The following is a 13,968-nucleotide window of genomic DNA, read 5'->3' on the forward strand; positions in this document are numbered from 1 at the left end:
TACTACTAGAAAAGTAAGGCAAAATATTAATGTATTTTTCATTTGAAGTACTAGTCATTCTTTCAGTTCTATATTTTGAAATCATAACTTACCAAATACTGCCATCTGGATCTAAAAAATCGGGGCACCTGGGTGGCTCAGTCGTTAAGCATCTGCCTTCGGCTCAGGTCATGATCCCACGGTCCTGGGATCGAGCCCCGCATCGGGCTCCCTGCTCCGCAGGACGCCTGCTTCTCCCTCTTCCACTCCCCCTGCTTGTGTTCCCTCTCTTACTATGTCTCTCTCTGTCAAATAAATAAAATCTTTAAAATAAATAAATAAATAAATAAATAAATAAATAAATAAATAAATAAATGGCATTTCTAGAGTTGCCTAATTTACTATTGACTTTTGACTGCCTGCTGCTTGTTTTATGTGAAAATATGATAATCCTGCCTTGACTCCCTCACAAAGAGACAAGAAATATTTTCTGGAAAACTCTATGTCACTGTGGAGTCATTTGTCTTATTAAATTGTTTTATATTATGAAATATCTTTTGTTGTATTTTCTACATTGTTTAACTATGTTTGCTTTTCCTCATAATCCTGTCTATATTTCTATCACCTCTATTAATATTTAGTCTCTTTTTGAGCTTAAATTTTAAGAAATTTTATCACACACTAAAATTTGAATTTTTGAAGTTCAAATTGGGGAAATTAGTGACTACATATTTTGAGATTTGGTAAGGTTTCTTTATATCTATATAAAACATAGAATTTAAATTCATTATTTAATAATCTAAGATCAGGTATTTATTAATCTATACTTCATTAGTGACTCTTATGCTTATTTATCCCATTCAGTTCTGCTAGTCACACTGGATTCTTTTTTTTTTTTTTTTTTAATTTTATTTATTTGACATAGAGACAGAGAGAGAGAGGGAACACAAGCAGGGGGAGTAGGAGAGGGAGAAGCAGGCTTCCTGCTGAGCAGGGAGCCCGATGTGGAGCTCGATCCTAGGACCCTGGGATCATGACCTGAGCTGAAGGCAGACGCTTAACCGTCTGAGCCACCCAGGCGCCCCCACAGTGGATTCTTTTAACCCACCTCAATAAAGCCCTTGTTCACGAATTTATTGATAATCAAAAGTCCACAGGAGCACCTGGGTGGCTTAGTCAATTAAGCGTCTGCCTTCGACTCAGGTCATGATCTCAAGGTCCTGGGATCAGCCCTGCGTTGCGCTCCCTGCTCAGCCAGGAGTCTGCTTCTCCCTCTCCCTCTGCCCCCCCCCCCCCGCCACTCATGTGCGCGCGCTCTCTCTAAATACATAAATACATACATACATACATACATACATAAATAAATAAATAAATAAATAAATAAAGTCAGTCTTTTAAAAAAAAGTCTACATTGACATAGGCATTACTGACTTAGACCTTGTTTGTCATTTTTTTAAAAATTCAGTAGCACAGACCCTTCCTAAGCTCATCTATGGACCTCATATTTGGGAACCCTTGTTTTAAATAAATCATTAAATCTCTGAAATGTATTTTTAAATCTCTGAAGTGTATTTCACAGCACTGTGAATTTAATAGTGAAAATAAATTATATCCCCTTCTAAAGGAATTTTAATTTTCTACATACCAGTCATGAGAACTTGATTTTCCACCCTGAAGTTGTTAAGGTCTCTCTCTGAATAACTAAGAGAATGAGTTAAATCTGTTTTCTCATGGTCAGCTTGTAAAGGTCGGTGAAGGACAGCATTTTGAAAGAAGTGGATAAAATGCATCCTTCCAGCACTAGTGTATATTACAGCTGTCCCTTTGGACTCACTCCAACAACAGCTCAGTGACTCTTGGAGGAAGAGAATTTTAGAGGCCCTAACTGGGGCTCATGAAAAATTGTACCGAAAAACACTTGCTTCCCATGCATTTCCACTGCAGTGAAATTGGTTTAAAATTATGCTTCTTATCCTTCAAACCCAGTTAGTCTCTCAGTGCTTTTGATTTCTCTTTATAAGCTGTCTTCGTCCATCTCTTTCTTCTATTACTATTGCTACTTCTGTTTGTTTCAGGCCCTGGAACTTTCCCTGGGATAACTTTACAATTTAGATTTCCTACTTCTTATGCTGTAGGACTGTAGTGACCCCAAAAAGATCCTATCCGGAAAAAGTTCATAGTCTAGTAGGAAGTCAAATATGGAAATAGATAATTTTAACAAGAATGTATTAAGGTACAATCAAAGACATATATGTTAAGAGGCAACATTAAGAAAGAGTAATTAACTGGAAATATTTAAAATAGCTTTTAAAGAAAGTAACCAGATCATAGAATTATTAATCCAGATTTTTATCCTGTTATTTCTTTAGCAAGTATAGAGGCAAATTTTTTATTTTGTTCTAAATCAGAATAAAGTAAGGGTTCATTTGGTAATTTAAAAAAACAGGAAAGTATATTTTCTAGTTAATGAGCAAATAAAAAGGTGCAACTGATTAGCAACAAAACTACATGTTAATGTTTTCCCATTGACCTCTCTGAGAATGAGGGTGGAAAATACCTTGTCAACATATATCTAAATATACTCCTTTAGTAATGTGTCCATTAACTCAAATAACATTGGTTGAAATGTATCAGTTAAATAAGAAATAAGTATTTGTAAAACTTTTGTTCATTCAGTAAATACTTACGAAGTTTCTATATTTGTGGAACACAGATATCTAGAAAACACAGGCTGCTTATTTTAACAGATTAAGGCTGTCTGAGGTGAGTAAGCTGCCAGTGGAGTCAGTATAGATATCCCCCCTAAATTTCCAGGTGTACACTTCAAAATAGCTTTCTTATTTTAATGACTTTGTGATGCAGATGTAATATTGATTACTTTAAAAACAAATAACTTTTAAATATAATACACTTTTGAAATTGAAACCTGAATTAAAATATCTAAAGTATACATTATATTTTAAAGTAATCAAGTTAGAAAAGGTTTCTGCAGTCTTAGGATGTATTTATAGAGACTCATAATTCATAGGTACACACTAGATTTTGGTTGCTGCATTTTGAGATGAATATTAATGAGCAGAAGAACACTTTAAGTGATGGCAAAGATGATGGTACACTATCGCTTGAATTATGGTTAAAGGAATTGGGGGTAAAAAGACCCAGAGAAAATTCTAATAGCTGACAAGCATGTGAAGAGATAGAAAAGGCAGAAATGATGGAATGAAGAAGTTTAGAAATAATGTTTTGGGATAACTTTAGAAGTGCTCCACAAAAGCTTCTATTTCAGATAGTGATCTCCCAACACTGAAAATATTCAGTATAGTGACTTCTGAGATACTTTCCTATTTCAGGATTTTAACTTCACTGGCTTAAAATTAATGCTTCCTCTCCACCTCAGCCCTGAAGGACTTCGAGTGAAAGTGTAGGATTGTGGTCCAAAAGGCAGGGTTAGGGATGATTTATTAAGTGATGTCCATTTAGAAAATTTTCCAGTGAGGGCACCTCGGTGGCTTAGTTATTAAGCATCCGACTCTTGATTTCAGCTCAGATCATGATCTCAGGGGTCCTGAGATTGAGCCCCACATTGGGCTCCGTGCTCAGCAGGGAATCTGCTTGAGACTCTCTCCGTCTCCCTGTCTCTCCCCTCACGCACATGCTCTTTCTCTCTCAAATAAATAAATAAATCTTAAAAAAAGAAAGAAAATTCTCAGGTTGATTTATTGGGTAATTCTGGTACCTTATCAGAGGCCAGCAAACTTTTTCTGTAAAGGACCAGATATTAAATGTTTTAAGCCCCACGTCTCTATAGCATCTGTTCAACTCTGTTGTTGTAGTGGGAAAGCATCGTTGACAATATATGAACACAATTTATTGGTGGGATTCCCATTTAAATTTATTTAACAAAAGCAGGTGGTGAGCTGGATTTGGCATGTGGGCAAGGAAAGGCTTTGAATTTAGGAGTTAAAAAACAAATTGTCAAAATGTCATTGTCTTCTTGGGCTGAAAGAGCACACATTAGATGTTTAAATTAAATTGTCCAATGAATTAAGAAACCCTCAACTTACAAAAGTCAAGTGACAGTGGCGAGTCTGAGACTGTTTTCTACTGTTCATTTCTGCTGCTTATTTTGTGCTTAAAGTTGTCTTTACTCCAGCTGAGCAATACCATTGCCCTCACTTGGACTGCTAATGCAGATCCAGCCCATACCAAGAAACGAATGGGGGTTCAAGCCTTCTAAGCACTAAAGACTTTCAGTGTCTCCTGCCCAAACACAGTTTTTAACAGTAATGTTAATACCAGAACAAGGAAGTAAACAAAATCTCTGACCAGCAAGCTATCTGTTACATATGTTGTGCTCCTAAGTTCAGTCACCATTTGGTCTGTTGGTCTCTAGTCTAGAGATTTTTATAAAATGGTAGTCAGTGTTGATGCTTATAGAAATGAGTAACTGAAGAAGAGGAGGCTACTATCACAGGCAGGGAGCCACAGCTGAAAAGTGACCATTGACTACTGGAAAACAAAAGATGGGGGGGGGGCCATTTTAAAAAGCATCATCTCCAACCTGGGGTCACTGGGATAGGGCCAAAAATACACTCAGACTCTTCAATAATACTGAAGTGCTTTGCTGTATTGTGTTTCAGAGTAGCAAAGTAATTGGTTTTATAATGAGGACTGTAATACATCAAGAAAAGGGGAAATTGTGAGTTATATATACTTTTTAAGAAAGCAGGAACACCCCAATTGAAATAGCTTATCATTAGATATATAAAAAGTTAGGATAAGTAAAACCGATTTATTTCCTAAGAGTCCTGAATAATTGTGATTTTTCAGTATATGAATATTTAGTCCTGGCATTCTGAACTCAAAAGGCCAGCAGTGTCAAGGCCAGGGTCCCGTGCAGAGCCCCTTGTCCCAGAAAATGAGGCACAGCCAGAAAGGGGGCTGCCCCTCACGGGTCACTGAGTACACATTCATGGGGAACCTGGTGCTAACCAATTGGCAGACCCTGTTTCTGGGTCTGGGTTTCCCACATAGCAGGGGAATATAGCTTGCTGCAGTCTGTGGAAAGTCAGCTCTCAACACAAGGGTTTGTAAAAAGAAAAGAAAAGAAAAAAAACAATAGAGTAGTTCCTTACTCTTAAAGTATTTTATTTTTAGTAAATACATGTTTGTGACTTCAAACTGCCAAATTGCAGAGATTCTTATTTTAAATATTAACTTTATGGTGATCTCTCCCCCTCTATTGCTTTTCAAATAAGTTCCTTTGTAAATAGATTATGCACTTACATTTGGGTAATTCCACCTTCTTTATCAGCATTTAATTTCTTCTATAGTGTAAAGGCCCTTTTATTTAAAATGTTACATGTATATATGCTGATTTCTTAACTTTAGGGATTTTTTCCCCCCAAATTAGAGGAATTGAGAAGATACCATTTTTACACCTTGGTTTAATGCTTATTTGATTATATCCTGTATTTGAAGAGAAATAGTTTTTAATATGAAATTTAAAATCATGAAAAAAATGTCATGTCATTCTTTCGCTCAAAATACTTTAGAAGACTCCCTTTACTTACAGCATACTACATAAAATTCAAACTCCTTAACAAGGAGTCTGCCCACCTTTCTGGCCCCTGCCTACTTCTCCCCTCTCCTTGCCACACACCCTACCTATTCCCATGCACTTCAGACTCAAGTAATAAAAAACAACTTGTATTGCTGGTAACAGGCTGCGTTCTCTCATGGTCTGTGACTTTGCACACATACTCTTGTGGCAATCTAAAACACTTTCCTCATCTAGCTCCCCCATGTCCAAGCTACCCCTTACCTTCCCTGCAAGATCCCTACTAATCTATAATATTCTACTTAAATTTTACTTCTCTGATGCCTTCCCTAACCTCCTCAAGCAGTTGGAGATTTCCTGTGACTTTACTAAAGTTCATATTCTGTCCTACAATCTTCCATTGTCAAAGTTGTTCTTGGCTTTCATTCCCCAATGAACCATGAGTCCCTCAACAACCGAAGAGAAAGCATTTTATTTACCTTAGTTTTCATAGCATATTTAGCTCAGAGCCCAGCACAAGTAGATATTTCTCCAAAAAAAGGTGGAGGGGGTTAGCAAGGGATTCCTTACTTCAGCTGTAGATAGCTATACCATTTAAATAGGAATATTAGGAGTCCAGGGAACTAGAGGCAGCTGTGAGCCTTGCATTACCAGTGCTACCTTCAAAGTTCAGCTTTTAAAACTAGCACTCCTTTATAAGACTCCTTATTTACTTGCCTCCCTCTGTAAAAGAACTCAAACCTCTTTTTCCCATCCCTATCTGGTGCCCGCCCTGGATAATTCATAATAGCTTGAAAAGGTAGTGTGGGTGTACTTTACAGGTTTATTAATATTTAACATTTACTGAATGCTTACTGTATGCCAATCTCTTTGCTTACATGTTTTTCATATATTACCTCATCTAATACAGCAATCTGATGAATTTTCTGCCATTATCCCAACTTAACAAAATGGGATGGGGAGAATGAAGTTCAGTGAGATGAATTAAACTGCTCAAGGCAGCTATTTACTAAGGCAGTGAGAATTTGAATCCAGTGTAACTTTAGAGCCCATTTTCTTATTCACCACCAATGAGTATTACCTGGCCATAACTGAAGCCCAAAGAGCAGCATGGTTACAGTGTGCACTTTGAAATCATCTAGCCCTGGATTCAAAATCCGTTATCTAACATTTACTGGTGGCAAATAACTTCACTTTTCTGACCTTCAGTTTCCTCATATGTAAAATGGTAAATCCTATCCTGAAAGGGTTATTGCCACCTGAGTGCATGATATATACTGACTAGCAATGTTAGTTCCATTCCCCTCTTCTACGCTTCTGTTCATGTGAACTCTGAGGTAATGGTTTGTACAGAGTAGGGCCTGACATAAGAAGACAAATAAGAAAGTTAGCATCCTCTCTCTTCTATTTAGTACGACCACAGTGTCAACCAGTGCCTGCCTTCCAGGATCTCCCAAGTGTTGTATGGCTATGATCACATTTATTCTCTTAATGAGAACGTGTGTCTTGAATATTTAATAATTGTTAACTGACCATAAATATACTATAGTAGGATAAAGATTAGAACCAGTGATCTCTCTACTATACTAGACTTCTCTTTTGCTAATTCTTAGGGGACATATGAGACTCTGAGATGTTATTTATTATATAGTTGCCCCTATGACTCCATAACATGGACCTGTTAGTGCCATTCAACAAAGAAAACTATAAACACAGCTGCTGTTTTGGTGTGGCTTGTGGTTTGGTTTTGTTTTTATTTGAACTTTTTTATGCAGTCAGATCATCATTTAAAAGTAGTCATTTGGCATTTCCCTTGCATTCTTCAAATTTTTGTATGTTTTAAAAAGCTTAGCTTAAGTCACTTCTATAATTATGCACACAGATTGATCCATCTGGTCTTTTTACTAACCAATGAATTTTCATTTAGAAGTGTAGGAAATAGAATAATTATATTTTAAATCCTATAACTTCAGTGGGTCTCTTATAAATTTGAAGAAAGATTTTCAACTATTAAAAATTGTTTTACATTCTCTATTGTCTTCTATATTTCTAGAGATGGGGGAGGGCTTGAAATTTTTGCTATTTCTATTTCTCCCCTCCTTCATGTGTTAGAACTCTGAAGCATACTATAAGTACTTGTTTGCAAGTAAGATAGCAAAAGTGTCTGCTCAAAGTAGACCCTATTGCCCTGTCTAGCTCACACTGGCTATAAAGTGAAAGATGGATCGTAGGGGGCAAACCTAGATCCAGGGAGACCATTTAGGCTTTAGCAGTGGTCCAGACAAGAAATAGTAGTGGCCTGACCCAAGGTACTAAGAGTGGTAGTGGAGTATACAGATTCGGGAGATAGAATTAACAAAGTTTGTTGATGGATTAGATGTTGATGGGTATGACATACAGGAGTCAGAGAAGATAGGTTTCTGGATTTAATTACCTGTGAATTTAATTATCCTATACCCAACAAACCCATAATCTTCACACTCTTGACTTTGCCTTGTAAGGGCAAGGGCCATGCCTGTCTTCTTCATTATCATATTCCCAGGACCTAACATGGTCCTGTGGAAAAGCCCCAGTACATTTTTTTTTTAGCTCCAGTACATTTTTAGTGAATAAAAAAAGTGTCATTTATGACTATTGTCCACAGTGCCCGATAGAATAATCAAATATAGTAAGTTATCTGGGCCCTTTTGATTCATTTCTCTAGCTTAACTTTCATTTCTTTTTTATAATGTCTCTCACCTTACCTTTTTTTATGCCTTTACAGTGTAGCTTGCTGAATAAAAGAAAATATAAATATAAATAGCAAAAAATAAACCTGTGCCTTTGTGGATTTTGCAGTATCTTCTAAAGAATCCTGGAGATTATTGACATCTTTAAAAATGAGGGCTTCGGGCGCCTGGGTGGCTCAGTTGGTTAAGCGACTGCCTTCGGCTCAGGTCATGATCCTGGAGTCCCAGGATCGAGTCCCGCATCGGGCTCCCTGCTCAGCGAGGAGCCTGCTTCTCCCTCTGACCCTCCCCCCTCTCATGTACTCTCTCTCATTCTCGCTCTCTCAAATAAATAAATAAATCTAAAAAAAAAAAAAAATGAGTGCTTCAAATCATAATAATACTTTGTATTTTAAAAAATATTACAAGTACTTAACACTGTTGGAATATTTTACTAACAAAGAGAGTCAGTGGGTCTCATTTGTGTGTAGATCATTTCAATCAATTATTAGGGTTGGGTTATTTGATAAAGTAGATGGATCATTCAAATTCGTCATCATATTTCAAGGATGTATTGATGACACTTTATATTATAGTGAATATATACATAAATTATACTTTAGAAGCAGAATGGTCTAAGATGTCACGTAGACAATAATCAATACAAAGATTAATTTAAGCAAAAGACCAAGCCATGTAATTTCTCATTACCACAGGGTAGTGGTAGGGAGTGAAAAGGAAGATTTGACTTCTCTCACCTTTACTCACCTTTAAAATGAGAGCGATGGACCCATGATCTAAAAGATCCTTTCCAGTCCAAGTGTTTTTCTAATTCCTGCTTTGGAATCAATTCTTTCAGCCTAATTTGGAGCAAGAGTCTCCATCAAAATATTTAAGATAAATTATTAATACCCTAATCAATTCAAACTACAGAAAATGAGTTTTTACATTTAGTAATGCCATAAATATATTCTTCTGTAGTTTTTCTTTTAACATATTTTTTTTCCCCTTTGGTTTAGATTTCTGCTTTGGGACAGCCACACATCTAATTCCTTAAAATAGTTTTATATGTAAAACTTGTAAAGGATCAGAACAATGCCTCCAAGACCATCATCAGGTGAACTGTGGGGCATCCACTTGATGCCCCCAAGAATCCTAGTTGAATGTTTACTACCAAATGGAATGATAGTGACGTTAGAATGCCTCCGTGAGGCTACATTAATAACTATAAAGCATGAATTATTTAAAGAAGCAAGAAAGTACCCTCTCCATCAACTTCTTCAAGATGAATCTTCTTACATTTTCGTAAGTGTTACTCAAGAAGCAGAAAGGGAAGAATTTTTTGATGAAACAAGACGACTTTGTGACCTTCGGCTTTTTCAACCCTTTTTAAAAGTAATTGAGCCAGTAGGCAACCGAGAAGAAAAGATCCTCAATCGAGAAATTGGTATGACTCAGTTTTTGACTAAATGGCATTGTTGTTCTAAAAGCAAATAACCATGAAACTTAACTATTTTCTCATTACTAAAATATTTCTGTCTGAATCAGTTAACTACCTTTGTAACCTTAAATAAATAGATTTTGAAATAAAAACCATTACAAATTGAAAGTATTTTTTGACTACCTGGCTAAGGAACTATTTTTAACACTTTCGTAGTATCCTATAAATTTTTCTTTAAGAAATATCATTTGTAGGGTTGACTTAGATTTGTTATATCCCAGTTTTGTTTTGTTACTCTTTAAAAAAAAAAATTACATGGGTGTTTGCTGCCTTTCCTCCAAGTTGCTGAATATATTATATATTATATGTTAAAAATATTTGAGTCTTTGTCAACTCTTACTTTATGTATTCATCAAAATTTCTTTAAACACAGAGACACTTCTTTATTGTGAACTTCCAAATGTGTCAAGTTCCCCATTTGTAAGAGACATGTTCATACTATATGTTTAATAGAATGTTATATTCTTTATATGATTTTTTTAAGGTTTTGCTATTGGCATGCCAGTGTGTGAATTTGATATGGTTAAAGATCCGGAAGTACAGGACTTCCGACGAAATATTCTGAATGTTTGTAAAGAAGCTGTGGATCTTCGGGATCTTAACTCACCTCATAGTAGAGCAATGTATGTCTATCCTCCAAATGTAGAATCTTCACCAGAACTGCCAAAGCACATATATAATAAATTAGATAAAGGTAAGAAAATTGTCAATCTACCATAATTGGTTACTGTAGTAAAAATTTCTCTCTTTTTATCCCAGCTACATGATAAGCTTCTGGAAGACAGGGACTGCTTATACTGACAAGATATAGCTGAGTGCCAAATATATATGCATGTAATAAATTATTGATTGAATGAATTGTGCACATACAGTGTTGATCCCGGTGAATTGTGTATCTTAAAATAAAACTAAAGAACTTTGAGTTTGAAATTCATTATTATACAGTTATAGCTGATTATCTTTTTACAAATAAAAAAAGTATAAATAGAAATACTTTATGAAATTTTGGGAAAACTTTGCACATTTTTGTTATATATATACAAAGAAAAATAAATTTCTTAGTAAATGGAATAATTAAGTCTTATCATGAGTGATAATATATAGAATGACTTTTGACACTGTATCAATTTCTAGAATTAAGTGAACATGGAAATTTATACACTCTGTTGTTTAGGAAATGAAAATATCATTGTATCAGATGAATATCTGTATTTTTCAACATAACAAAATGAAGGTTTCAATTTAAAGTTTTAGAGTAAGTTAGCTTTCACACACTCTTAAATTTAAAATTCTGTTGATAGAATAAGTTAAGACATCTTGTTACTATTTCACTCATATTATTCACACTAGTTTAATGCAGTATAACATAAAATGTTCATTTGAAATTCTTTTCTACTCTAGCATACCTTTTAAAATGAAAGTCTCTTTTCATTTTCGGCCAACATTCTTTATGAAAATTTCCCTACAGAAAAGTTGAAAGAATTGTACTGTGAACACCTGGACCACTCTACCATAGTTTTAATCTTTCCATTTTCATCATCTTCACCCCTCCTCCCCGCGTAATTGATCTTAAAAGGAAAACATTTAAAAGTTCATATTCTTTCCCTTCTTCCACCATCTTTTCTCTCCTTCTGATTCAGCATTTTCATTAAGTCTCCATGATTCTTTCCCATAGTTACCAAAAACTCTTCTACTTTAGGTATTGTTGAACCTTTGATACCATCATGAGTCACTCTTCACAGGAGTTGTACTCATGAAGTATGTGATGCAGTTTAGAATGGAAATCAGCTTGGCCTCAGGTATTGTGACTCTCGTCACAGTTTTGCGTGCTTGCCATAAAACACGAGATTTGGGCATGGCCTGGCAGCCCTATCATATTTGAAGATTTGTGGTTTCTACATGATACTTACCTGTATTTAATTAGTTTGATTATAAGTCATTTCTGATTATGGTTAGAATAATGGTAGTACATACTTTTTGAAATTTGTCTCTTGAAAAATGAAATATATATGGTGATTGCATCTAATAATGTTTTCCTATTATAGGGCAAATAATAGTGGTGATTTGGGTAATAGTTTCTCCAAATAATGACAAGCAGAAGTATACTCTGAAAATCAACCATGACTGTGTGCCAGAACAAGTAATTGCTGAAGCAATCAGGAAAAAAACTAGAAGCATGTTGCTATCATCTGAACAACTAAAACTCTGTGTTTTAGAATATCAGGGCAAGTATATTTTAAAAGTGTGTGGATGTGATGAATACTTCCTTGAAAAATATCCTCTAAGTCAGTATAAGGTGAGTAACAAGCTTCAAAAATATTAGGAAATGTAAAAGTTGGGGACAAGTATCTGTATTTTTAGGACATAACTTTTTGAAAATTCAGTGATTAATATTAGTGAATAGCTTCATAAGTTTATTTTTAATACTCTGTTTGGGGCACCTAGGTGGTTAAGCATCTGCCTTTGGCTCAGATCATCATCTCAGGGTCCCGGGATCAAGCTCTGCATAGGGCTCCTTGCTCAGTGGGGAGCCTGCTTCTCCCTCTCCTTCTGCTTCTGCTCTCCCTCTCCCGCTCTCTCAAATAAATAAATTTTTTAAAGTTTAAAAAAATATATACTATATTTAATTTGAGAGATTCATGATGAATTGAATTTGAGAGAACAGATGCTTTTTTTCCTTTAGATTTTATATATTTAATATTTGGGGCCTGACTGTAGATATATGGATAAGCTGATTAACACTGTTCAGATATAAACAGTGTTTTCATAATGAGTATCCTCTGGTCATTGTTTTTAATTCCTTTGTTCCTTTTTTTTTTTTTTTGCTTACATGTTTGTTGCTTTTAAAATGAAACACCTTATAAGAAATGGCTTTTTCCCTCCCCTCTTAATCTTTTACAGTACATAAGAAGCTGTATAATGCTTGGGAGGATGCCCAATTTGATGCTGATGGCTAAAGAAAGCCTTTACTCCCAACTGCCAATGGACTGTTTCACAATGCCTTCATATTCCAGACGCATCTCCACAGCTACACCATATATGAATGGAGAAACATCTACAAAATCCCTTTGGGTTATAAATAGTGCACTCAGAATAAAAATCCTTTGTGCGACCTATGTGAATGTAAATATTCGAGACATTGACAAGGTAAAGTCAAGTGTTGACGCTTATTTATATAAATTATTTTACATTGACTTTTTTATTGAACTATGTATAATAATCTGTTGACCTGCACTGTTTTCAGATAGCTAGAAAACCACTCCTCTCCCTCAGATGTTGCACGGCTTACAGTTCTTTGTCTGTAATGCTAATATCCATAATTCTAATATTCTCATAATTCTAATTTCCATATATCTAAGTTCTTAAAACCATGAGTTTTACAGAATTCATGTGGCAGCAAAACCTGACCTAACCTGAAGTGGGAATTTTTATAGTCTCTATATATCCCATTTAGTGTAAATATGCATGTGTTTTATTGCAGAAATATTAATGTCTTTATGGAGTGCTGTTCCAGCAGCTAAGAATATGAAGTAGTATTTAGTATATGTACCAATTTATCTTTCTAAAATATGAAAAACTCTGAATTACATACCTGGCCTAAAGGGATTGTGAGTCTATATTGATTTTTTTATAGTGTGATGTCCCCCTAAAGGCAGCAACACATTTTGTTTGGTGAAGAATCTGCATCACTATTAACTTATTATATATGTGAAGGAAGAACAGAAAAGCTACATCTGAACAGAAACTTTTAATGGATTCTGTCATTCATATCAGTTACATTATTTTAATATTGTTTAATATTGGTTCTGTAGTGTGTGTGTGTATTATGTCTTTATATACACAAACTTTTTTTTCTTTTTTAAGATCTATGTTCGAACAGGTATCTATCATGGAGGAGAACCCTTATGCGATAATGTGAACACTCAAAGAGTACCTTGTTCCAATCCCAGGTAAGGAAGTGTATGGATTTATATTTCCAAAAGCCATGTTAGTATTTAGCAATGTAATCAATAAAAGTATTAAATTTTGTTTGCATCCTTAGTTTTATACAAGTAATTTAAATTACCAAACATTTACATATAGACCCTAAGGACTTTCAGGCAAATGAGTATCTATCACAGGATCATTTTGTTAATTCTTCGTAAAATTTTATCCGAAGGGTTTTTCTGAGTCTCTCTTTCCATTATATCAAGTAGAGAACAGAATATAGTTGCATTCTG

General features: G+C 35.1%; 1 protein-coding gene across 1 annotated transcript in view; it reads left to right on the forward strand.

Moving 5' to 3' along the window:
• The window catches only part of PIK3CA (phosphatidylinositol-4,5-bisphosphate 3-kinase catalytic subunit alpha), an 89,863-nt gene that overhangs the window by 38,329 nt on the left and 37,566 nt on the right, over positions 1-13,968 (forward strand). Inside the window, exons 2-6 of the mRNA XM_034999267.1 lie at positions 9,267-9,694; positions 10,233-10,442; positions 11,794-12,044; positions 12,650-12,895; positions 13,613-13,698. Coding sequence (XP_034855158.1) covers positions 9,343-9,694; positions 10,233-10,442; positions 11,794-12,044; positions 12,650-12,895; positions 13,613-13,698 — 1,145 coding nt within the window. The 5' untranslated portion in view covers positions 9,267-9,342. The remainder of the gene's footprint in view (positions 1-9,266; positions 9,695-10,232; positions 10,443-11,793; positions 12,045-12,649; positions 12,896-13,612; positions 13,699-13,968) is intronic.

This window comes from Mirounga leonina, unplaced genomic scaffold (assembly GCF_011800145.1).
Source record: "Mirounga leonina isolate KUSES-001 unplaced genomic scaffold, KU_Mleo_1.0 Mir_115, whole genome shotgun sequence".
Classification (NCBI taxonomy): domain Eukaryota; kingdom Metazoa; phylum Chordata; class Mammalia; order Carnivora; family Phocidae; genus Mirounga; species Mirounga leonina.